The sequence below is a fragment of the Lagenorhynchus albirostris genome, chromosome 2 (genome assembly GCF_949774975.1).
Source record: "Lagenorhynchus albirostris chromosome 2, mLagAlb1.1, whole genome shotgun sequence".
NCBI classification, from domain to species: domain Eukaryota; kingdom Metazoa; phylum Chordata; class Mammalia; order Artiodactyla; family Delphinidae; genus Lagenorhynchus; species Lagenorhynchus albirostris.
In genome coordinates this window covers 50,465,552-50,492,297 of record NC_083096.1, presented here as the reverse complement: position 1 = coordinate 50,492,297, position 26,746 = coordinate 50,465,552, and the positions used below count along the sequence as shown (strand labels likewise).

General features: G+C 38.5%; 1 protein-coding gene across 3 annotated transcripts in view; it reads left to right on the top strand.

Moving 5' to 3' along the window:
- Positions 1–26,746, top strand: part of SOAT1 (sterol O-acyltransferase 1) — a 58,090-nt gene that overhangs the window by 10,422 nt on the left and 20,922 nt on the right. For 2 of the 3 annotated variants that reach the window (XM_060132452.1, XM_060132434.1), the window contains exons 2-4: positions 1,915–2,043; positions 2,494–2,550; positions 16,003–16,061. In XM_060132452.1, coding sequence (XP_059988435.1) covers positions 1,923–2,043; positions 2,494–2,550; positions 16,003–16,061 — 237 coding nt within the window. In that variant the 5' untranslated portion in view covers positions 1,915–1,922. The remainder of the gene's footprint in view (positions 1–1,914; positions 2,044–2,493; positions 2,551–16,002; positions 16,062–26,746) is intronic. The other variant, XM_060132443.1, reaches the window with a different exon arrangement.

Genomic DNA, 26,746 nt, shown 5'->3' with positions numbered 1-26,746 from the left:
TAAAATTTACCAGTTGCCCTGACCTCTTTCCTAGGTTCCTCTTTTTAACTGGATCTTATTGGTCTCCTAAAATTTCTACTTGATATATTCATTTACTATTCCATAATTCTGTTTCATTTGATTTCGGAAAAAAATAGAAGGAAACTGATCTAGATTTGTCAGATTTTTAATTTGCCAAGCAGTGATATTTAAGAAAACAATCAAGCTCACCATGTACTCCATTGCATACAGAAGAGGACATTTAAACATAACCATTTAAAAAGACCATAATCTTAGAATTTTAAAAGTAATGTAGTGAGTACTTCATTGTGTTTTGCTTTCAGACGGCTGAAAACTTCTACATAGTAAAACACTGCTTTGGAGTAAACCTTGTACTGTCCCGATATTGATCTGCCTAAAATTTGATTTTGATCATATTTTTCAGGGCTTTAAAATGTCTCACTACTGCCTAACTGAAAAAAAGTCCTAATTTTTAGGCCTTTACAGTTTGACCCCAGTTCTTTTTTTCAAGTCTTTTTCCCTCACCACTTTTCTGTTACCAACTTAAAAAAAAAAAAAAATCCAAATAGTGGGTGGTGTTTGTAGTTTGGATCTGACCCAGGTTCAAATCTGACCCTGCCATTAGCTTTGTGGACTTGGGCAAGTTACTGTAATGAGAAGAAGCAAACAGTCCTTGGTGTCCTGGAGCTGCCCTGGTGCAGTCAGCTAGGCCGTGGTGTTGCTGTGACCTAGCCTGGAACTTGAGAGCTAGGCCTTCTGGGTGTCCTGTTGAACACAAACGGTTTCACTGAACATCAGCATCACACAAAGCCATTCTTTGAATATGATGGGTCAAGACAAGCAGAAGACCATGTTATAATCATGTCTTAACACAGGTAAAGACATGCATGTAGCCCAAGTCACAAAATATCCAACATTCCCCTCTCCAGGCTACTGGGAATGATTGTTGATGCTTTACCAATTACAGCTTTAGCCTCCCTCTGGTCTGCCTCCCTACAGAGATTTGTTGGTATACCCAATCATCACATTGTCCTCGCTTTCGGCCAGCACTCAAGCCAGAGTGAACCCCCGCTTCTTTGGGCTCTCCCCCAAAATCACGTAGTCAAATCCAAATCCTAAATAAGTCCTTTCTAATATTCTCTTACCAAGATGCCCCACAGTTTCCCATGATGTGCTTGTTCAAACTCAGCTTGTTCAGCCATTGGTATGCTCCTGGTGTGTGGGTGGAAGGCATTGGCAGTAACTACCTGGAACCTTATTTTTCCTCATATAGGAACCAGGAGTAATAACAAGTTTTCTGCAGAGTTTTGAAGATTAGAGGAGAAAACTTAAAGCACCTAGCAGAGTCCTGGTAGTTAGTAATTACTCGACGAAAGCTTGTTTCTTGTCCTCTAGTGAAGTAGTCTGATCAGTCATGGTCCCCTGAACAGGGCTTACAAGGACCTTGTTTTCATCCTTTCTCACCCGTGAAGTGCTCCATTCTCGTCCTTCAAGACTCAGGTCACATACCCTCTGTTCTGTGAAACCTTTGCACCTCTTAATGATCTCTTCTGTCTCTGCACTTCAGGTATGTATTGTTTTTACCATTGACTTGACTACTGATTGTGCTCTACCTTGTGGCATCTTTGTTCTTAACTTTTATTTAATTCTTAATTTTTCATGTACTTACGCCTTGTTTGTTCAACTAAATTTTCTTTAAGAATGGGGGCTGTGTTTTGAAACCAGCCAATTACTTTATAAAGACCAATTTCTTCGTATTTGTTATAGTATCTGGTACTCGGAAAATGCTTAAATGTGATTAAAGTAAAACAAAAGGAAGAGACTATATCATTTGTTGCCTCCCCTAAAAATATGGTGATATTGTGAAATTTGCCTAAGCCGGATACTTAAAGCTTTTTATATCTTCTTTCCTAGACAGCACGATGTTGGGCGAAGAGAAGATGTCTGTAAGAAAACGGCCGTCGAAGTCCAGTAAACATGCTGAGGAAAAGGAAGAAGGCCAGAGAGACTGTACAGAGGAGTGCCAAGAGACACCTAGTAACGGTGAGGCTTTTCTGTTTCTGAGGTGAATTAATGAAATAGGCAACAAATTCAGTGTTCTAGAGCAAGGATTGCCATCTCTTTAGCTCTCTTATAAATGGATATGCTGGTAGGCACTGTAAAGTGCAGGGGAGAAAAATAAACTGATTAAAAGAATAGAAAGGAACACATTGGTTTAGTTGCCAGTCACAGCTGCTTTAGATACTGCTGGTGACACTGGTGTGTAAATTGCTGCACCTCTCACAGAGGTGAGCTTTATTGATGTAAGTGGAGTTTGCAATGTATGCTTTAATTTAGTTTTATATATCTGGTAACGAAGAAACTAGAAAGTAAGCCCTTTTAAATTAACTCATTGAACATTTTTGGGGTATCTACTATGTTTTCGACATCATTCATTCATTTATTCATTCCTTCAACTACCTAACCTGTCAATAATTATTGGTGTCCTGCTAGGTGTTGGGGCTACAGCAGTGATTGATACAGATGTGTTTGCCTTCATGGAGCTCCAAGTTAAGTGAATGAGAACCCCTCTCCTGCCGTTAGCATAATTAGATTATTATAAATAAGTGCTACTAATTACTCTTTTAATAGGTGTAATGAGCTTAATGAGAGTCATTAGCAGGGTACCTAACTTAGTTAGTTCAATACTAAGTTATAAATCTTGGGGGAGTTTTGTTAGTCCTCATGTCCAAGTTTGCTTAACATGAATACAAAGAAGACTATGACACAGTACTTGTTAAGGTCAAGGTTTGTGCTTAAGATTGATAGACCTGTAAACACAACTTCAACTGATGTCATCTATTGAATCAGGCTATTTATTTTTGCGGTGACATTTGTATAGGTTTGATTTCAATGAGGATTTGAAATTTGAGGCTTGTTTGGTTAACAAATAGGTGTGGAACTTTCTGAGACAGGTTGTCTTTGGCATCCTGAGACTTCTTTCATAAAGAAGAGCTTTTGCTTTTCCTACTTAAATTTAATTGTAAATTAAATACAGCAGCTGGATCCAGGAATATAAATGTTGCTGCTTAAGTTTGCATAATGTAGTTTATTGATTGTTGGACTCTTAATTAGCTATTTATGAAATATTTATATTGTCATATGGACTAGTTTCGGTGTGATATAAAATGTGAAATTTGTGCAAAAGGGTACGCCAACATTGGGTAGAAACTTTCCCCTTCCTTGATTTAGGGACTGGGTGCTAATTCACATTGTCTTTTTATTGAAACTTTCTGTTACCAGTATGATTTTCTCACTATGTCCCATTTTTTAGAGAAAAGCTTTTAGACTATTCTAATTTCCACATGTTTTCAGTACTCCTTATAGCCTCAGTTCATTAAGTTTTAATCATTCCAGGTTTTAATGCAGATAATAAAAATTGAATTGTTTAGCCTAAAACAAGAAGTCTGACCTCCTCCTTGGTTTAATGTAACTAACGCTGATCTGAAAATTGCATGTGTTTCTCCACTTACTTTAACATTGGTTCACTTTGGGGGAGTAAGCAGATGGGTAAAATGTGACCTTTGAGTAGTGAGGGCTTAAAGGACACCACGCCATGCCAGTCATCGTGGCCTACCAGCCAGGCCCAGGGGCATCTGCACCTCTTGGGGGCCTGTTAGAAATGACCCACCTCACACTTAATTGAATAAAAATTTCATTTTAATAAGTTCTTGGGGGATTCATATGCAGGTTAAAGTTTGAGACACAGCTCTTAGAGTGACAGTTCTCATTTGGGATGTGTATTAGTCAGAGTTCTCCAGAGAAGCAGAACCAATAGGATATATATATATAGATATATAAAAAGATTTATTATGAAGGGTTGGCTCAGATGGAGGCCGAGAAGTCCCACAGTTTTACTGTTTCTCTGCTGGAGGCCCACGTACTTCTGAGTACCTTGGCTTTCACCTCTTGGCTACTGTGAATACTGCTGCTGCTATGAACACAGGTATTCAAATATCTCTTCAAGACTCTGCTTTCCATTCTTCTGGATCTATACCCAGAAGTAGGATTGCTGGATTCTGTGGTAGTTCTATTTTTAATTTTTTGAGGAACTGACATAATGTTTTTGATTGCGGCTGCACCATTTTACAGTTTCACCAGTGGCACACAAGGGTTCCAATTTAACCACATCCTCACCAGTGCTTGTTATTTTCTGTTTTTGTTGGTGGTGGTTGGTTTGTCTTTTTAATAGTAGCCATCCTAATGGGTGTAGGGTGATACCTCACTGTGGTTTTGATTTGCGTTTCCCTAATGATTAGTGGTGTTGAGCACTTTTTCACATACCTGTTGGCCATTTGTATATCTTCCTTGGAGAAATATCTATTCATATCCTTTGGCCATTTTGTTTTGTTGGGTTATATGCTTTTTTGTTGTTGAGTTGTAGGAGTTTTATAATATTATAATATTCTGAATATTAACCCTTCATCAGATATGATTTGCAGATATTTTCTGCCGTTCCATAGGTTGTTTTTTCACTTTGTTGACTGTGTTCTTTGCACAGAAGTTTTTAAGTTTGATATGATTCCATTTGTCTATTTTTGTGTTTATTGCCTGTGCTTCTGGTATCATATCCAGGAATCTTTGCTAAGCCCAGTGTCATGAAGGTTTTGTCCTATGTTTTCTTCTAGTTTTAGAGTTTTGGGTCTTACATTTAGGTCAATAATCCATTTCGAGTTATTTTTTATATTGTATAAGTTAAGGGTTCAACTTCTTTCTTGGGCATGTGGATATCCACATCAGTTTCGGGAGTATTGCCATATGTGGTAGGCTGGAAAATGCCCCCTCTCCCAAAAGGTCCTAAAACCTGGAACCTGTGAATGCTGCTTTATATGGCAGGAAAAGGGGGCAGAGGGGTCTTTGATATAATTAAGTTGGGAATCTTGAGATTATCTTGAATAGCCACCTGGGCCCTGAATGCAGTCCTGTATATTATAAGTGGGAGGCAGAGGGAGATTTGATGACACACAGAGGAGAAGGTGATTTGAAGATGGAGCAGAGAGAGATTTGTAGATGCTGGCTTTGAAGATTGAAGTGCAATGGCCAAAAGCCAAGGAATGCTGCTAGCTACCACAAGCTGCAGAGCCAGGACTGGATTCTAGAGCCTCCAAAGGGAGTGGGGCCCTGCTGTGACACCTTGATTTCAGCTTGGCCTCCAGAACTGAGAGAGAATTTCTGTTGTTTTAATCCACCAAGTTCGTGGTAATTTGTTACAGCAGGTGCAAGAAACTAATACACTATCTTAACAATATTAAGTCTTTCAACCCATGAACATGGGATGTCTTTCTATTTACAGACATACCTCGGAGATATTGTGGGTTCGGTTTGAGACCACCGCAATAAAATGAGTATCACGATAAAGTGAGTCCACATGAATTTTTTGGTCTCCCAGTACATATAAAAATTATGTTTATGCTACTACTGTAAACAAGTGTGCATTATGTCTAAAAAAGACAGTGTACATACCTTAATTAAAAAATACGTTATTGTTAAAAGAGTGCTGACCATCATCTGAGTCTTCCTCAAGTTGTAATCTTTTTACAGTAGTAACATCAGAGATCACTGATCACAGATCACCATAACAAATATATTAATGAAAAGTTTGAAATACTGTGAGAATTACCAAAACATGACAGAGACATGAGGTGAGCAGATGCTGTTTGAAAAATGGTGTCGATAGCCTTGCTCAGTGCACGGTTGCTACAAACCTTCAGTTTGTAAAAACAAAAACCAAAAAATCCTGCAATATCTTCAAAGTGCAATAAAACGAGGTATGCCTGTATTTAGGTCTCTGATTTCTTTCAACGATGTTTTATAGTTTTAAGTTGATAAGTTTTACACTTTTTTTGTTAAATTTATTTCTGAATATTTTGTTCCTTTTGCTGCTGTCGTAAGTGGAATTTTCTTAATTTCATTTTCCAATCATTTGTTGCTAATGTGTAGAAATGTAGCTGGTTTTTGTATATTGATATTGTATCCTGCAACGTTGCTGAGCTCATTTATTAGCTCTAAGAGTTTTTTGTGTGTGTGTTTTGTAGTATTTTCTATATACAAAATCATGCCATCTGCACATAAGAATTCGTTTTATTTCTTCATTTTCAATCAACATGCCTTTTATTTCATTGTCTTGCCTAATGCCCTTGCTAGAATTTCCAGTAAAATGTTGAACAGAATTGGCAAGAGTGGACATTAGGCATTCTTGTGTTGTTTCTGATCTTAGGGAGAAAATTTTCAGTTTTTCTGTTAATTATGTTAGCTGTGGATTTTTGTAGGTGCCCTTTATCAGGTTGGGGACATTCTCTACCTTTCTCTTAATTTACAGGTAATGCCTATTCTTGACTACCATTTTTTTTTGCTGCATTGTTCATTTGATAGCTAATTAATGAGTAAATATGATAATGACCGCTAACAGTTTATCATGTGCCAGGCACTGTTTTAAGTGTTTAACAAATATTAACTTGGTTAATATACTTCTAATTCTATTCAATTTCAGTGTTCTTTGAGATATGTACATAAGTATTTGAACAGAGAGAACAACCTGCCTTTTGTAAAGATTGAGAGTCCCTTGGCAAAAATATATGAAAAAAAGTTAATATCATTGTTGTTCTGTAATTTAGCCCCTTCATCCAATTTATGCATCTAATCATAAAACTGGCCAGTCTACATAGAGCTTTGATCAACTGAGTAGGTTGAGAACACATTTTTTTTCCCCTTAGAATAAAAGCAAAACATATTTGTTTTAGAAAGTGCAGATAAGCAAACGTTCAAGTGTTTATGATTTTTCCTTGGCTACATTCCAAGAAATTGTTTTTAGGTCATAAGATTTATTGGGTGGGTATTGCCAAATTGCCCTCTGGAAATATTGCACTCTCAGTAGCCATATGAGAGTGCCTGTTTCTTCACCCTTCTTCAGTCATGGATGATGTGACCTTTTGAATAAACTCTATGGCATTTTGAGAGATGACAGATTCCACTTTGCTTGAAAAAGGTTTTATACAATGAGACATAGTTAAAAGCAGCAGTAAAGTTATTGAATATTAATTAGTACCTTTTGTACTTTTTAAGGTCAAAAGAATGAGTTTGGATATCTTGGTTCATTTTAGGAAGATTAGTTAAAAGAAATGGGAGTTACTAGCTGATAATTTGATAACTTAAAAAAAATTTTTTTAATTAATTAATTTTATTTTATTTATTTTATTTTTGGCTGTGTTGAGTCCTTGTTGCTGCATGCAGGCTTTCTCTAGTTGTGGCGAGCAGGAGCTACTCTTCCTTGCAGTGCACATGCTTCTCATTGCAGTGGCTTCTCTTGTTGCGGTGCATGGGATCTAGGTGCGTGGGCTTCAGTAGTTGTGGCTCGTGGGCTTGAGTAGTTGTGGCACATGGGCTCTAGAGCTCAGGCTCAGTAGTTGTGGTGCACGGGCTTAGTTGCTCTGCGGCATGTGAGATCTTCCTGGACCAGGGATCGAACCCATGTTGCCTGCATTGGCAGGTGGATTCTTAACCACTGCGCCACCAGGGAAGCCCTGGGTTTTTTAAGATTCAAATATTTGATCCATCTGAAATTTATTTTGAATAATAAGTGAGCTAGGGATCTAATTTGACAGGTTTTCAAAATGGCCAGCCAGTTGTTTCAACATTATCTATGAAATCTCGTTTCCTGTATGATATTTATATAATGACCCTCATTTCTAGTTCAGGTTCCTTTCTCTGTAGCAGTGTAGACATGTGATTAGTAGACAATTTTGAAAGGTTTTTGAGGTTGATGGAGCAATAGAGGATTTAGATGTATTATACCTTTTTTAAAAAAATTTATTTTTGACTGTGTCAGGTCTTCGTTGCTGTGCATGGGCTTCCTCTAGTTGCGGTGAGCGGGGGCTACTCCTCGTTGCTGTGCACAGGCTTCACATTGCAGTGGCTTCTCTTGTTGCGGAGCATGAGCTCTAGGCGCGCGGGCTTCAGTAGTTGTGGCTCATGGGCTTAGTTGCTCAGTGGCACGTGGGATCTTCCTGGACCTGGGATCGAACCTGTGTCCCCTGCATTGGCAGGCAGATTCTTTTTTTTTTTTTTTTTTTTTTTGCGGTACACGGACCTCTCTCTGTTGCGGCCTCTCCCGTTGCAGAGCACAGGCTCCGGACGCGCAGGCTCAGCGGCCATGGCTCACGGGCCCAGCGGCTCCGCGGCATGTGGGATCTTCCCAGACCGGGGCCCGAACCCATGTCCCCTGCATCGGCAGGCAGACTCTCAACCACTGCACCACCAGGGAAGCCCGGCAGGGGGATTCTTAACCACTGCACCCCTAGGGAAGTCCCTATAGATGGATTATACTTTTTTTTTTTGTATCTCCCCTTTTGCTTCTAAGATTGATAAATGATTGGTTCTTTCAAGGACTACTCCTAAACCCAACCATCCTTAGACATAAAGATGGCTTTCACATGACTCTTTTGGATTACTTATATCTCTATGGAGAGCAAGGTGAAGCTGGGATGAAGATCTTCTAAGGCATGGTCAATGAGAGTTTTTTAGAAAATTATCAGGATTTTAAAATGAGTTTGAACTTCTCTAGGCAGTAAAAACCTGCTAGTCAGTGCCTACACATTAGCTAATTTTGTACTTACCACAAGGAGACAAAGAAATGCTAGTTAAAAGAAGTGAAACTAAAAGAAGTGGAACTTGAAAAATGGTGATTCATCACTGCCTAGTAGGCCTTAGTCATCGTTAGGAATTTAGTCACTATAAGTAGGCCTTGATTTTTAAAATTTAATTAATTAATTAATTTTTAAATCTTTTATTGAAGTACAGTTGATTTACAATGTTGTGTTTCTGGTGTACAGCAAAGTGGTTCAGTTATATATATGTATATTCTTTTTCATATTCTTTTCTATTATGATTTATTACAGGATATTGAATATAGTTCCCTTTGGTATACAGTAGGACCTTGTTTATCTTTTTTTTTTTCTTATTTTTAAAAAATTCTTGACTGCACTGCACAGCTTGCAGAATCTTAGTTCCCCAACCACTGATCGAACCTGGGCCTACACCAGTGAAAGCCCCGAGTCCTAACCACTGGACCTCCAGGGAATTCCCTATCTATTTTATATATAATTGTTTGTATCTGCTAATCCCAAACTCCTGATTTATCCCTCCCTAACCCCCTTTTCCCTTTGGTAACCAGAAGTTTGTTCTCTATGTCTGTGAGTCTGTTTCTGTTTTGTAAATAAGTTCATTTGTATCACATTTTAGATTCTACATATAAGCGATATATGATATCATCCCGCACGGCTTGCGGGATCTCAGTTCCCTGACCAGGGATTGAACTGGGGGCCTGTCATTGAAAGCCTGGAATCCTAACCACTAGGCCACCAAGGGAACTCCTTGCAGCAAGTTTAATGAGGATGAGAATTTAGAAATTTGCAGGCCATAGTGACTCCAGAAAAGGAGGAGTTGCAGAAACATGTTGGGGATGAATTGCTAGTGAGACAGTGAAGATAGGAAGTACAAACCACTTTTCCAGGACATTTTATATTAAAAGGAAAAGACAGCATGAGTTGGGTCTTGAAAGATAAGAGGTTCACTGGAAAGGGCTGTTGTTTGTTTCCAAAGGACATTGTTTCCAAAATTTCAGTTATTTAATTTTGCCATTATCTCTGTACCATATTTATTATTATGTAATTTAAAGAAAATTTCACTAAAAAGAAGAATCTTCATCCTAAGCAGTAAATTCTATGAAGTGATAGTTTGTTTCAGTTACATATTTGTTTCCAAAACGTTAAGTAAATATGTAATACTTCACAGATAAATTTTGAGTACCACTTATGACATCAATATCATAATTTCAGAAAATTTTTAAAGACTACTTTGGTGCTGAATGTAATGTGGACAAAATAAATGGCTTAGTGTGTTGAATGATTTGAACAGTTTCTCAAAGGATCAAGGCAATATAGTTTAAAGGGGTAGTCTTGAAAAAGAGATGGGCTACCCCTTCCTCTGACAAAGGAACAGTGGAGAAGAGGATTAAAGATAGTGAAAATTAAGATAGAAGACATTTCAGGAGTTGGTCCCCAAAATGATCAACTGAAGTTTGCTTTGTAAGGCTGGGACTTGAAGGTGGAAAATGTTTGGAACTACGCTTGGGAGGAATATTATAGAAATTCATCAAGAGGCAGAGACAAAGATTTCATTTTTATTGCAGGCCTGGTTAACGCTAGACAGCAACAGTTTATAGTGGGCCCATTTTCTGTATTATATTTCTGCAGTGCATGGCAGTTTGAAATCAGAGAAAGCAGATAGCAGGCAATATCTGGGATTGGGTTGTGGCTAGGTGGGTCCAAGAAATTAGTGGCGTTGATGAGGGAAGGATAGAAATAATGACAGAGGGTTAGTGACTGTAGGCTGGGTAAGAAAACTGGGAAAGCAAAAGAATAATTTCCATCAGAAGGAACCCCGTTTCCCTGTGCCTCTCTTTAGAGCAATGAAATCTTTCCTAGAAATTGCCCAACAGACTTCTCATGTCTCACTGGCCAGAACTAGATTACAAGTTATGCTGTCTTCCTTTTACCTCTTTACTCTTTTCTACCCTACTTAGAGTCCAGAGCATCAGCCTCCCCGGGCACAATCAAATGGCTTCCATGCCCTCTGGTTTCTGGTAGGGTTCGGTCATGGTTGGGGTGGGCGGCATTGATAGGAGGTCCAAGGGTAGAGAGTAAGGTGTGTGTTTATAACATAGGTTCCCTCTGGGCTGAGTAACCATCTCTTCTATCTAATAGTTCTCTCCAGGGAGTTCTCTTTGGGTTTCCTAAGCCATTTCCCTCCTTTGCCCTTTCAGGATAGTAACAGCTTTCCTGTTGCTTGTTACTAGCCCTAGAATGCTACACCATCCTTTGTTGCTTTTCTTAAATTTGCCCACACATTTATACAATAGTTCCTTTACACTCTTCTCAGTTAAACCTGAGTGGGCCATATCTGACTGGTGCTCGTGCCCATTCTTAAATCAGTCTCTGGCAAGGGGAATGAAACACATGCCCTTGTGGCGGAAGCAACCAGCGTTGTTCACCACAGTCAGGTGAGATTATAAAAAATAACTGTGCATACCTGTCAGTTTTGTCAGCCAGACTCACAGTAAATTCAGCCATCTAGAACAGGAGTTGTCATACACAGCCACTTTCATTCATTTATGGCTGTATAGTGCTTTTGGACCATATGGCCCCCAAAGCCTGAAATACTTACTCTCTGGCCCATTACAGAAAAAAATTGCTGACCCCTGATTTAGAACCACACTGTTCAGTCTGGTCCGGTTGAGCACTTGAACTGTGACTAGTCTGAATTGAGATAACACCAAAGTTGTAAAATACATACCACATTTCAAAGACTCACTTTGCACCTGTTTTTAGTTTTTCATGTGGTTCCCAGGAAATTTTAAATTACATAATGTGGTTCACATTATGTTTCTGTTGGGCAGCACTGATCTAGAAAGTAACTGGTAACCTAGAAGGTAAGGAGTTAAAAGCTGCCCTTAGGCAAAAGCCTATATTAAGTACAGTATTGTAAAGCAAAGAGAGCTTGGCACTTAGAGGCATTTGACTCAGGGTCAAGTCCCAGAAAACCCAAGTCCTTACAAGTCTTCATGCTGTTTCCATTGCCTGAAATAATCTTTCTAATACCTTGTGCACTGTGATTTTTCTTTATCAGTTGAGTCAGCTCAAATATTGACTTGCTCTGCAAAAGCTCTCTCCACCCTGATGATCCCACAGCCCTTCTGTGTATTGTAATTATCTATGTTTGCATACTTCTATTGCGATCCTAAAGGAGGGGTTTGGAATACATGCCTAGTACCCCGTATGTATTGGGTTCTCAGAGGGTTTTTATTTAGTGAGTGAGTATATAATTGAATGAATAAGTGCGTTACTAATTTAATAAGCTTGGTTATTTATCTTTTCCTTCTGGGTAACATGGGCAGTAAATTTGGCATAGTAGCGTTAAGTATAGGATTGTTATAGGAATCAGATTTGGTGAAGAGCCATGAAGAAGCAACCCTAGTAGAAAGGCACAACTTTCTGGAGCTGTTTAGTGTGGGCTCCGTTGCTCTCATTTCAGTCCTACTAAAGGTGTCACTATAATAGCACAGTGCAATAAATGATCTTTTATTCGACATAAAGATTATGTACAGTCTCTCTTTTTTTTTTTAAGGTGGTAAAGCATGTAATAATTTTAGGAAGGTCTTTGTCAAAACTGGTTCAAATTAGATTTTTGATACTTCAAGGAGTAAATTTTTAAATACTCAATTCAATGTTGTAGACTTTACAAGGGTGAGGTAGTGTTCATGAAGATAAATGTCGCAAGCCTGACTTCTTAGAGATAAGAGGGTTAGGAAAAAACAAAATCTAGAGGAGCTTTCTTTAAGGATTTATCTTTGGGTCTACTAATAGGTATTATCAGTTAATGATCAGTTATCAGTTAGTGATATTAATAGATCTAGGCAGGTATTTCAGAAATTGCATGACCCTCAGTCCTGGCTTATCCCTATTTCATGGTCAATGTTTTAGAAATTTAGAAACCTTGAGTTGACTTATGTGGTTGGGTGTCTGTACATAGTTCTTTATTTTTTAATTTTAATTTTATATATTTTAAACATTTATTTATTTATTTATTTATGGCTGTGTTGGGTCTTTGTTGCTGTGTGCGGGCTTTCTCTAGTTGCGGCCAGTGGGGGCTACTCTTCGTTGCGGTGCACGGGCTTCTCATTGCAGTGGCTTCTCTTGTTGTGGAGCATGGGCTCTAGGTGCACGGGCTTCAGTATTTGTGGCACGCGGGCTCAGTAGTTGTGGCGCAGGGGCTTAGTTGCTCTGCGGCTTGTGGGATCTTCCCAGACCAGGGATGGAACCCGCGTCCCCTGCATTGGCAGGTGGATTCTTAACCGTTGTGCCACCAGGGAAGTCCCTGTATATAGTTCTTTAAATCACTGGATGTTAGCTTTTAGAGTATTATTCTTTTGATTTTTATGACATTTAAGTTTGGGTGGGTAGCAAGAAAGTAATTTTGAATATTGTGTGAGGGTAGTTTTAAGGTGAAAGAAAATGAATTGAATTGGATTTTTAATATATTTTTCTTTGACTTTATATAACTTTACTGTCACTTGGAGCGGGGCCTTTAGAGATTCTAGTCTAAGTGAGAAAAAACTCTTTCCCTGCTTTCCAGACCCTGACTCCTCAAAGCCAGTTTGAATGGTGGTTAGGTTATTTATGGATAGACAGATTACTTTTGGGAATGATGCACAGGTAGTGAGAATTAATCTTTGGCATCTTCTTCCCCATCCCCCTATGGTAATTAGTTGAAGGAAAGAAGTTTCTGTATTCATTTATTTATGAAGTAAATAGCTTATTTATGAATCCATGGTCTGATCATAGATGGTAGAGAACTAAATAAAAGTATTTTTACAGTTGATGGAAAAATCAAATGGATATTTGTTTTACCTTCATATTTCTTACCTAATAAGTTACCAATTTGGGAATATTTTCAAAATTTATCCTCTCCTGTCCATTCTCAGCGCTATTGTTTTGGCTTATGGCGACATCATTTCTTGTCAGGATTTATTGCATTTCTCTTATGTGGTCCTTTCTTCCTCTCCTGCCAGAGAGTGGGGTTTTCCAATATCAGATCAGTTACTATTCTGTTTAAAATTCTTAGTTTCCTCAAAGCCCTTGTTGTGATACGCACAGGCTCTCTGCGATATGACCTCTAGCCTCCTTCCCAGTCATAAACTTCACTATTATCAACAGTTGAAGATATTATTTCACTGTTTGCCGGCTTCTGTTGTTGGTGTTGATGAGTCAGACACTCAGCATAATGGCAATTCTCTTGAAGGTGATATTTTCTTCCTGGGTGCTTTTAAGAGTCCTTTTGTGTTTTGTTTTTAAATAAACCTCTGTGTTACACAGTTTCACTATGATGATTCTTTACCCTGCTTGGGATTCTTTGATCTTCCTTTGACGATTGGCTCTTTTTTAACACTTCCAGGAAGTTCTCGGCCATTATTACTTCAAATTTTTCCTCTCCTTATAGAGCTTTCATTAGGTGCATTTTGGACCTTCTCCATGCCTTTTTTCCAAGTGGAATATTGTGAAACGATATAAAGAATCAAAATGTCCAATAGAGGATTAAATAAATTCTATTTCAGTCATAAAAATAGAATAGTAGACCAATAAAAATTATGTGGAAGAATATATAATGATATGCAAAAATACTAACAATATGTTAAATAAAAACAGTTTACCAAACAGTATTCATAATGACTCTGTTTTTATAGTATGTATATTTATAATATTATATTTAATATTATTATTTAATTTTTGCCAAAGTAAAAGGACAAATAATATTTACCAAAATGTTAAAATTAGTTGCTTGCATATCATAGGATAATGAGCAATCTTATTAGATCGTTTTTTGGAGGCTTGGATTTTTAATTTTCTATAAATGGGAGGGGGGTTTTCATTTCTCTTGTGTATTTACCTAGGGGTGGAATTTCTGGGTTAAATGGTACCTCTGTGTTTACCTTTTGAGGAACTTCCAGACTTTTTCAAAAGCATTGTGTCATTTTACATTCTCACCAGCAATGTAGGAGGGTTTTAATTTCTCCATGTTCTGGTCAAAGCTTTTTTCTCCTCACTTAAAAAACTGTTTTGGGACTTCCCTGGTGGCACAGTGGTTAAGAATCCTCCTGCCAATGCAGGGGATGTGGGTTCGATCCCTGGTCCAGGAAGATCCCACAACTCTCAGTTGCTTCCAGGTCTCTGGAGCAACTGAGCCCATAGGCCACAACTACTGAGACTGTGCTCTAGAGCCTATGAGCCACAACTACTGAGCCCATGTGCTGCAACTGCTGAAGCCTGCGCACTCTAGGGCCCGCGTGCCGCAACTACTGAAGCCCGTGCACCTACAGCCTGTGCTCCGCAGCAAGAGGAGCCACTGCAATGAGAAGCCCGTGCACCACAACGAAGGGTACCTCCTACTCACCACAACTGGAGAAAGCCCACACACAGCAACGAAGACCCAACACAAACAAAATTTTAAAAATAGTAAATAATAAACTTTGTTTTATTTGTACCAAGCTTATAAACATCATTGTTACAAGTGTTTATTAACACTCTCTAATTGTATTACAGAAAAGCTATCACATCCAATCCCTGAAATAATGCTCTTCTCAAAATTTCCTGCTTGTACAACTCTTTTTCTAGCTTTATTGAGATAATTGACACATAACATTGTAGTAGCTTAAGGTGTACAATGGCCAACACTTATGTGTTTTGATTATAACCATCCTAGTGGGTATGAAATGATATTTCTTTGTGGTTTTGATTTGCGTTTCCCTGATGGCCAGTGATATTGAGCATCTTTTCAGATGGTATTGGCCATTTGTATATCTTTTTTGGAGACATGTCTTTTCAGATGCTTAAGTTGGACTATTCGTCTTTACCATTGAGTTGTAGGAGTTCTTTACATATTCTGGATGCAGGTTCCGGATCAGATTTGCAAGTGTTTTTCCCCGTTTTGCGTCTTTTTACTTCTTTGGAGCAGAAACTTTTTTTTTTTTAATTTTTGACCAAGTCCGATTTATTTAGTTTTTCTATTGTTGCTTGTACATTTTACTACTCATAGTTGCAGGATCCATTCACAGAAACTAATTTCCTCTACTGTCAGAATTTCCTATACTGCAGGATCCTATGATTAATATAGTTGTAAGTACTGTGTGTACATATAGTAGTTTTGTTTTTTTTCAACTTAGCATTTTTATGTATAAATTTCCTTCTATTTATATTGCCCATGCTTCATTTTTAAGAGTTGTGTCATGTTTTGTGGTTGTACCATAGTTTACATAGTCATCATTTTTTGCTTGTTTTTCAACTTCACGATTTAAATAATGCTGATAGGTAACTATCTCCATCAACTTAAAAGTTATATATTTTTTTTCCTTAGGTCGGATTGATTTAAAACAGCTGATAGCAAAGAAGATACAGTTGACAGCAGAGGCAGAGGTAAGTAACTCCCTCTTCCAGAAACAAAAATGTAGAGTTTTAGGGTAAAGAGTTTTATTCAGTACAATTTTTAATGCTAAACTGTGTAAAGAGTTATTTACCTTTCTTAGCAGTCGACATGAAACAGGAAAATAAGGTCTGCCATCTCGTCTTCCTACATAAGAACCAGATTGTTTTTTGTTTTCTTTCTGTACTATCATCCGTCACTCTCATTTTCTGGCTTTTACCAGTAAAACTCAATTTTAGCAAACATGATACAGTTGAATGCTTGTGTAAGTGCTTGTGTAGGTGCTTTATGAAAGTATCTGTCATGTTTCATAGTAAATAATAGGCCTTCAATAAACATTGAATCTGAATTTAGAAGTAGATTCCCTGTTATGGATATAGAAGAAATAGAAATATCAACTCACAAACAACATCAAGACATTTCAGGGAATTCCTGGATGTCCAGCAGTTAGGACTTGACGCTTTCACTGTGGTGGCCCGAGTCCAGTCCCTGGTTGGGAAACTAAGATCCTGGAAGCTGTGCGGCACAGCCAAAAAATAACTAAATAATAGACGTTTCAAGCAGGGCAAACAGTTCTACAAGTTAGAATTCAGCAGTGACCTCAGGAAATTCTGGAGGACAAAGAACACTTAAAAAAAAAACGGCAAAAAAAACTGGGACTTCCTGGTGGCACAGTGGTTAGGAGTCCTCCTGCCAATGCAGGGGACACAGGTTCGCGCCCTCATCTGGAAGATCCCACATGCCATGGAGCAACTAAGCCCGTGCCCCTCAGCTACTGAGCCTGCGCTCTACAGCCCGCGAGCCACAACTACTGAGCCTGCACGCCTAGAGCCCGTGCTCTGCAGTGGGAGAGGCAACCACAGTGAGAGGCCCACACACTGCAGTGAGGAGTGACCCCCACTTGCCGCAACTAGAGAGAGCCCGCACGCAGTGACAAGAACCCAATGCAGCCAAAAATAAATGTAAAAAATAAATAATTTTATATAAAAACAATCTAATACTCTGTGTACCAAATGTAAGTTGACTTCAAATCCAAGGCAGCCTCTCGTTTTCCCAATAAGATCACTTCCAAAATTTCTAAGGTTTTTAAGAGTCCTTTGAAATACAACATGTCTGTTATTCTTTTTAAAAATTTATTTCAGTGAATGGTTTCCTCCAAGCATGTGAATAACTTGTACTAACATAGGCTTAGTGGAAATGCTTGGGTTTTGGAGTCAGACAGACCCACCTCTATAACCTACCTTGTGAACTTAGGCAATTTGCTTATCAGTTTATTCATTCCCTGACACTGTTTTGAACACCTTCTACATGTCAGGCTCTGTTATTAGCCCTGGGATACATAACTAATCAAAATAAAGGGCCCTTTCTTCAGGAAGCTCACATTCTAACACAGGAGATTAGTCAATAAATAATAAACCTGAGAAGCAAATGACTTATATGGTACAAAAATACATAAGTGCTCAGCAAAAGAAAAAAAATTATTGGCCAACTTGAATATATAAACATCCAATGATGTGGATGAAATAGCCCTGTTTTTATTAATTTAGTTACGTATGCATGCATGCATATATGCATTTATATAGAATACTGAAAATTTAGATATTTTTATCCTGTTTCATAAAACAGTATATGCAAGATTGTTTGCATTCACTTTGATATTAGTGTCTTTGTAATTGTGAGAGCTAGTTTTTCAGTTATTTCCAGTCCTGGGGTATTTTCACTGTCATCTCGTTTGTTGGAGATCCAGCACTTTTTGAGTCCAGGGATGGTGCTCTCACTAGACATTTTACTACAAGTACCTATTTGCTTAACATTGTGATATCTCCCTGCCCCCCGCCAATTCCGGAGGTGTATATGTGTTTTCTGCAATATAAGCACTTTACATTGCTTTATAAAGTGGTATTCAAAAGGTATATTGACTATACTTGAAACTGAGAGTCTTTCCAGTTAAAAATTTGTTGTCCCGTTATAAGAGATTGAAGACTTGATGATTTGGTAACTTGCACTTCTCTGAGGGCTAATTTATAATTTTGGCTAACAAAAGAAAACTCTTTAGTTTGTAGGCATATGTGCTATTTTGAAGGGCCCATTCTTGCAAATTTAGTCATTACAATGAAGAAATTTTGTTTTTATGGCTTACCAGAGTATTCCTGACCTTTATTCCTCTAGACGGGCTGGACACCTTCCATTCCTTTTCAGATTCCCCTTCTGTTCCTCTTCTGCTCCTTGTCCCCTTCCCAGAAAGAACACAAAGCCCTTATTGTGCTCTGCTTGTGAGGGAACGTTTTCACATTCCTGAAAGCGCAGTCCATCCCTGCTGTCATTGCTATTTATTTAAAAAATCTGAGGTGGGAGGGGAATTTTAAAAAAATATAGCATCAGTAACCCAAAGAGGAAAGGGAATGTAGAGTGAGAAGAAAAAGGGGAGGGGAGAGGGGGAATGGAGGGAATGTTTCAAGGATTTAAGTTGAAACTTTGTTTTTAAAGAGAATATTCTACTTCTCTACTTTATATATGAATCAGTGAATAATATTATTCTTTAGTTTGGTCAGTTGGAAAGATTTGAAGGAGGGAGAAAGAAATGGATGAAGTAAGGGAATAGAAGCGGAGGGAAAGGTAGAGGTTGGTTTAGCTAGTATTATTTATTACTCTGTGTTGTGCAAGACTTGTTCCCGGTCATTGAAGGAGGGCATGGCTTGAACAGAGGTATGGAGGAAAGAAACTTAAACTGTGTCTTGGAAATTACACTTGATTAGCATCTGTGCCCCTGGTGGAGCATGACAGAAAGAAAAATAAAATTTGGGCTAAATTGTAAGCCTTTTTTTTCCTATCTTCATGCCCTTGTTCATGAAGCTCTTCCTACTTGAAATTTCCTTTAACTTCCTACCTTCACCAATCAAAATACTGTATATCCTTCAAATTCTCACTCAAATGCTGCTGCTTCTAAAGTTTTCTAGGGCTTCCCTGGTGGCGCAGTGGTTGAGAATCTGCCTGCCAATGCAGGGGACACGGGTTCGAGCCCTGGTCTGGGAAGATCCCACATGCCACGGAGCGGCTGGGCCCGTGGGCCACAACTACTGAGGCTGCGCGTCTGGAGCCTGTGCTCCGCAACAAGAGAGGCCATGATAGTGAGAGGCCCGCGCACCGGGATGAAGAGTGGCCCCCGCTCGCCGCAACTAGAGAAAGCCCTCGCACAGAAACAAAGACCCAACACAGCTATAAATAAATAAATTAATTAATTAATTAATTAAAAAAATTTTAAAGTTTTCTAAATACCCCAGCTTGAAATGATGTCCTCCCTTTTATACTTCTAAGGTCTTAGCATATACTCTATTTGTTATACACTGCTTGTTCTGAGTGAATCACCAAAATTCCTTTGGGGAACTTATGGACGATTTGACTTAGGAGTGTTTTAATTGGCAATTTGGTATCTGAAGAGATTGAACATCTTGCCATTATTAATTGCAGCGTTTTTGAGGGAGATATATTAGGAATGCTATACTGATATCAAAGTTGGAGATATTCTATAGAGTTTGGAAACACTGAGACCAGATTGGAAGCTACTGTAATATTTTAGTATTCTAGACTGAGTAAATAGGGACAGGGAGGAGAAGGGAACTGCATTTAGAAGTCCTGTTATGGGCTAGGCCTTATATTAGGTAGGTGCTTTATGTATGTAATCTTATTTACTTAAATCTTATTTACTTATTTACTTAAATTTACTTAAATTTACTTTATTTACTTTTAATTTACTTAAAAGTAAATAAATCTTATTTACTTAAATCTTATTTACTTAAATCTTATTTACTTAAATTTACTTATTTACTTAATCTTATTTACTTATATTAGGTAGGTGCTTTATGTATGTAATCTTATTTACCATTCATAACAGTGATGTCTAACTGGTTATATTCTTTAGTTGTTTTGCTTTGTTAGTAACATTTACTAATATGCAATGACCATTGAGTGGCAGGTATGTGAATATTGTTCAGAACCATGAAATTTACTTGTTCTTTTCCCTTGTGGGTTTTTAGAAATAATTTTAGAGACAAATGAAAATGAACAATCTTTCTAGTCATTTGTAATTTGGTGTCATGTTCCAACCCAGCTGGCCACTCTTACCCTAATGTTTAAAGTAAGAACACTGGACTAGTTATCTCCGGGGTCCCCTTCAGCTCTAACAATCTGTGTCATCATTGTGTAGCTAACTTAAACTTTTGCTCCTAATTCTCTACTTCCTGTTGTAAAGGGAATAGATAGCCTATAGCTCTTACTGGGCAACTCTTTCGGCTCCATGGCACTAGAGTTGTTAGATAAAATACAGTATGCCTAGTTAAAGTTGAATTTCAGGCAAACCACAGATAGTTTGTTGGTCATCATGCAATATTCGGGACATACCTAGACTAAAAAAGTTAGTTGTTTATCAAATTCAAATTTAACCAACTGTCCTAAATATATATATTGGGGGGGGTGTCTCCTATATTTTTATTTGCTAAATATGGCAACTTACAAAGAATTCAGTGAAAATTTATATGTACAGATAGAGGAGCTCCTATTAAGGAAAGGTGTGAAGAAGGTTGTCAAGTACTGAGCAAGCTCTTTAGTCCTAAGGGAAGAGAAATGAGAGAGGTGATGACATTAGTGGGTTGAACTGATTGAATTTTTTAAGGTCACTTCTAGGTCTAAATGCTGTCATAAAAAAAACTTTGAAGTACTTAATTAAAAAAAAATATGGTGCTAGCGGGGTCATAGAGCACTGTGTAACTCTGAATCATGACCTTTTGAAATCCTTAGAATTGTGTTGTAACAAGCCTTTAAAGATCTTGGAGCAGTCCAAGGGAGATTCAAATGATTAGATTCCAACCAGCTACATCAGAGCTACATTCTCTACATTAGTAGAGAAATTAGCTTTGTTTAACATTGTTTTATATTTTTTCTGTTGGTTGCAGATAACAGAAACCTACTTTGCCTTATTTAAGCATAAAAGGAAGTGTATTTGAAAGATTAATGTATCTCACAGAATCCTAGGAGAAGTCAAACACACTCAGGCTTTGGAAAGGATATTTATTTTAATGGCAAGAGTTCAGCTATTTCTGAATTTTTCAGTTAATAAGGTTTCCAGTCACGCTTTTTAAGCTCAGAGTTTTAGGTCTATGAGAGAGAGAATTGAATTTTGTTCAGAAGGGCAGGGCCATATAGTACAGCCCCAACCTGGACATGGGGTGCCTGTCCTCACCTTTGCGGACAGTTTCCAGAGGAAAGTGAGTATGTTGAGAAGAGAAAAGAGGATATCTTTACTATTGATGTTTGTAGAACTTTTATTAATGTACACAATTTTATAGAGGAAATGTTAGGTCTAGTGTGAAAATTGAAGGGATGAAAAATTACTTTCTATTCTTCTTAAAAATAAGTATTTATATTTCGCTTGCTTTTTATATAGCATTTCTAGTGTTGTTTTTCATATTAGTATCTAGTGCAGCTGCCTGACCATTAAATGAGCAATCTGTAATGAGTACGACTCAAATGGCATGTCTGCAAACGAGGCCTCCTCTTCATGGCTTATCACTTGTTCAAGTAAAGTAAGAAGTTTTTGGATAGTGCCAACTTATTTGATTTGTTGGCAGACTGCTGGAAAGACAAGTCGAAGGGTTTTCTGCCCAGAAATTCTTTGATCATTTGTATAAGTTGAGATTAGCTTGTGCCGTAATAGCAACACAAGATGAACACAAGTAATTGTGGCTTAAACAAGATAGAAGTGCATTTTCCTCTTGTATAAATGATCCAGAGGTGAGAGGTCCACAGCTGGTATGGTGACTCTGGTCCTCAGCGACTCCTCCTTCTACCTCCCTGCCTCACCATTTGTAGGCTGTGATTTGTCTTCTCATTGTCCAAGTGGCTTCAGCCATTTCATCTGAGTTTCAAAGAGCAGAATTGATGTAGGGGAAGAAAGGGGGCAAGGAACAGGTACCAGCTGTCTTTTTTTTTTTTTTGCGGTATGCAGGCCTCTCACTGTTATGGCCTCTCCCGTGGCGGAGCACAGGCTCCGGACACGCAGGCTCAGCGGCCATGGCTCACGGGCCCAGCCGCTCCGCGGCATTTGGGATCTTCCCGGACTGGGGCACGAACCCATGTCCCCTGCATCGGCAGGCGGACACTCAACCACTGCGCCACCAGGGAAGCCCCCCAGCTGTCTTTTAAGGAAGTTTTTCTGGAGGTTTTGTCAAACCGATTCTGCTTGTACCTCATTGGCAAGAACTTAGTCACCTGGCCACATCTAGGTGCAAAGGGAGACTGGGAAATTTATTGATTCTGGGCATTTAGGTGCCCAGGTAAAAATTAGGGGTTCTAGTACTAAGGAAGGGGGTGAGAAACGATAGGTTGACAATTAACAGTCACTATAATAACTATCCATTGTAGTTTACTACCCCTGATCTTCTGGTCAAATCTTACCTTCTTTTGGTTGTGTAAGTGTGACTGCATTCTTCTATTTCCCTTTCTGCCTTTTCTCATTGTACTTAAATACATAAATAAATGTATTAGTCTCTAGTCTGCTTTGATGAACCTTGGGAAAGTCAGTTCATTGTTCTTTATGATTTCATCACTTATTTACAAAATGAAGAAATGTACCTGCCGCATTGCCCCTTAGGAACGATCAGTAATTTAGTTGCACGAACAACACTTACTTGGTTCCTTTGTCTGTCAGGCACTACATTAGGTGCTGAGATTTTGAAGACGTCGTTTCTGTTCTCGTGCTAGCCGAGAATACTATGTATAAAATGGATAAGCAAGAGGAACAGCAGTTGAGTTAGATACCTTTAAAAGGTTCATTGAAAGCTATAAGGTGATGTCACTGTAAGTTGGTATTCTTGGTAAGAAATTACATGATTTTAGAGCTCTGTTGAAGATCTTACAGGTGATGGTTACTCTCTGTTTTGTAAGGTCTCTGGAAACAAGAAAACACTGTGCTGTGTAGTGTAATTCACTTGGCAGCTTTTTTTTTCCATAGTGCCAAACAAAGATCAGTGGCATCTTAGATAAGGTACTTTCTTTTAGGAAAAAAGTGCAAGGTTTAAAAGATTTTATTTTAATGTTATGATACCATATCACAACAGGAGGATTGTTTCAAGAACAGGAGGAATATATTTTCTTAATTAATGTAGTTTTTTTTTCTGATTGCAGAAAATTTATGAGACAAAGTATAAAAAGGAAACACTCACCACCCATATGCCCACCACTTGGAGATAATATTTTGGTTTATTTTCTCCCGTAATTTGTTTTCCTTCTTATATCGTATGCACAGATCCAAGTAGACACATGCAGGCATGTGTGTCAGATACATTAGCAAAATCAGCATCCATTTATATATTCAGTCGTATATTTTTCTTAACATCATTTTGTGGCTTTTTTTGTGTTAAAATATTCTTTGAAAATGTGATTTTTAAAAAATTATTTCATGATAGTCATTTGTACAGATGTATCATATGGTAACTACTGGGAATGTAATATTTTTACTCCTTTCTGGTTTTCTAGTATTTAATAATGGCTAATGAAGTGAAGGAGGTAGGCAGTGATGATGAGAAACTGTAATGTATACCATTTGGATAGTTAAGATGCAGGAGCTACCTAAGTAGATTAAGGTAAATAAATGTGTTTCAGCTCAGTTTAGACTGATAACAATATGATATCAAGAATATTGTAGTCTAACTTAAATTGGGAAATAGCCCAGGATGAATTTTATTTTAAATAAAAAGGGATTAAAATTCAGAGCTCTAATTTGATTAGTTCCTGGTTTATCTTGAACCTTTGGCTTCCTGTATTAAGGATTATGTAACAGTTATACTCAAGACTTTTTTTGACTATGTAGGAGGAATTTATTACAGTGCACTGTTTAGGACTTTAAACCTCTTCTACATTGATGCCTGCAAATGAAATGTTTGTAATAGAACTAAGCCAAACAACACCTTTTTACTAGATTACCTACCATTTTCAGGCTACATGTATGTACATCATTGACTTTTTAGGTTTTACTTTTTTGGCTTATGGTGCTAATCATATAGAAACTATTTTATATAAAGTACAGTGGAAAGCAATATAATGTAATGCGAACTCTGAGGTCAGATAGACTGGAGTTCTGATCCTAGTTCTATAGCCTACAAGTGGTGACCTTGGGTAAGTCACATCACTTGACTTGTTCACGCTTAGATCTCTCATATGTAAAATAGGAATTCTATTGCCTACTTCAAAGACTGTTTTAAGACTAGAAATAATATTTAAAAGGCCCTAAGAGAGTATCTAGCATAAAGCAGTCATTCAATTATTAACAGCCATTATCAACAATAAGAACAGTAGTGATTTTTAGTCCCTTTCCCTTTATATTTTCCACAGAGAAATCAGGGCTATGTAGTTTTGTTTTGTTTTAGATACCTACTTTCTGCTCTATAATAGATACTGAATAAAGCAAGCAGTGGTATGAGTAGGGGTTTCGGGGGCAGGAGTTGATATCAAAAGCTGTTTGGAAATATATTTAACACCTACAGTCTTGGCAGTTGTTTTGCTGAGAGGTGACTGTAGAGTGGTTAACAAATAGACATGGTTTTAAAGTCAGGTGGGGGAGATAGACATTAAGACACCAAAAAATAGAAATATAAAGCATTTTAGATTGTATTAAGTACAATGATGGAAAAGAATAAGATGCAGTATACGTTAGAGTGAATTGTTAGGGGAGCCCTCTCTTGGGGATTCAATTTAAACACTGTATTACCTGTTCTGTTGTGTTACTTGCTTTGCCCGAAAAGGTCAGGTTTCTGGTTCCATGCCACTGTGAGGTTAAAAGATTCTCTGTGCAAAGCCAGACGGTAAATCAGAGAAACAAGTAATTCATGAACTAGTGATATGACCTTGTGGAGTCAGAGTATAGTATATATATATATTTTAAATTTATTTTATTTATTTATTTTTGGCTGCGTTGGGTCTTCGTTGCTGCACGTGGGCTTTCTCAAGTTGCGGCAAGCGGGGGCTGCTCTTCGTTGCAGTGCTCGGGCTTCTCATTGCAGTGGCTTCTCTTGTTGTGGAGCACAGGCTCTAGGCACGCGGGCTTCAGTAGTTGTGGCTCGAGGGCTCAATAGTTGTGGCTTACGGGCTTAGTTGCTCCGCGGCATGTGGGATCTTCCCAGACCAGGGCTCAAACCCCTGTCGCCCTGCATTGGCAGGCAGATTCTTTTTTTTTTTTTTTTTTTTTTTTTTGCGGTACGTGGGCCTCTCACTGTTGTGGCCTCTCCCATTGCGGAGCACAGGCTCTGGACGCACAGGCTCAGCAGCCATGGCTCACGGGCCCAGCCGCTCCGTGGCATGTGGGATCTTCCCGGACCGGGGCACGAACCCGTGTCCCCTGCATTGGCAGGCGGACTCTCAACCACTGCACCACCAGGGAAGCCCCGGCAGGCGGATTCTTAACCACTGTGCCACAAGGGAAGCCCAGAGTATAATATTTTGTTTTTTAATTTTTGTTTACTTACTAGATCACCAGTTTATTATAAAAGGATATAATAGCTCAGGAACAGCCAGGTGGAAGAGATGCACAGGGCAAGTATGGGGAAAGGGTGCGGAGGTTCCATGCTCTCTGAGTGAGCCATTCTCCCTGCGTCACCATGGGTTCACCAACCCAGAAGTTCCAGAGTATAATATTTTATACTCTACTCAGAGTATACATGTTTATTTTGTGTTTCTTTCTCTCAGCCTACTTTATAATTTTTTCATGCCTCTGTAAGGGTTACTTTATCCATAAACGACCCTGCTCTTTTCACATTTTAAGACTCAGTCCAAAGCAACCTCTGTTTGGAAGGCTTTTTAGAAATGTTCTCTTTCTGAAGTGCAAATCTGAATATGTTTATAAACCTTGTGCTTAAAACATTATTGGTTTTCAGTTGCCCTTAGGATAAAATGAAAAATTCTTAAAATGGGGGAATTCCCTGGCAGTCCAGTGGTTAGGACTCCTCCTTGCTTTCACTGCCGAGGGCCCAGGTTCAATCCCCGGTTGGGGGAACTTCCCTGGTGGTCAGATGGGTAAGACTCCATGCTCCCAATGCAGGGGTCCCGGGTTCAATCCCTGGTTGGGGAACTAGATCCCACCTGCATGCCATAGCTAAGGAGTCCGCATGCTGCAATTGAAGATCCCGTGTGCCGCAACTAAGGCACGGTGCGGCCTAAATCAATCAATCAATTAATCAGTCAATCCCCGATTGGGGAACTAAGATCCCACAAGCCGAGTGACATGGCAAAAAAAAACCTTAAAAGACCTGCATGAACTGTAGACCCTGTTTGCTTCTCCAGCCTCGTCTCTGATCACTCGTGGTGCCTTCACTGCGTTCCACCCGTAGAATCTTTGCTTCTTGGTGGTGGTTCCCCATTCTTAGAATCTTAGAGGTTGTCTCCTTTAGCTGCTTGTTTGAAAAATGAGGTTCTTTGATAGATTATCTAAGCACCTTGCTTTTCTAGTTTCTAGTTAACTGCCTGCCTCCTTCCTTCTGTTGTCCTTCTGTCTATCTGTTGTGCTGGGACAATCATATAGTCCATGGGCTGGATGAAATTAATGTTAATAGAGATGAGATTGAGAAGATAAGTAAATTAGAAAGCCTATAAGACTTGTCTCCTTTTCAGGTTACTGATAGAAATTTTTAGA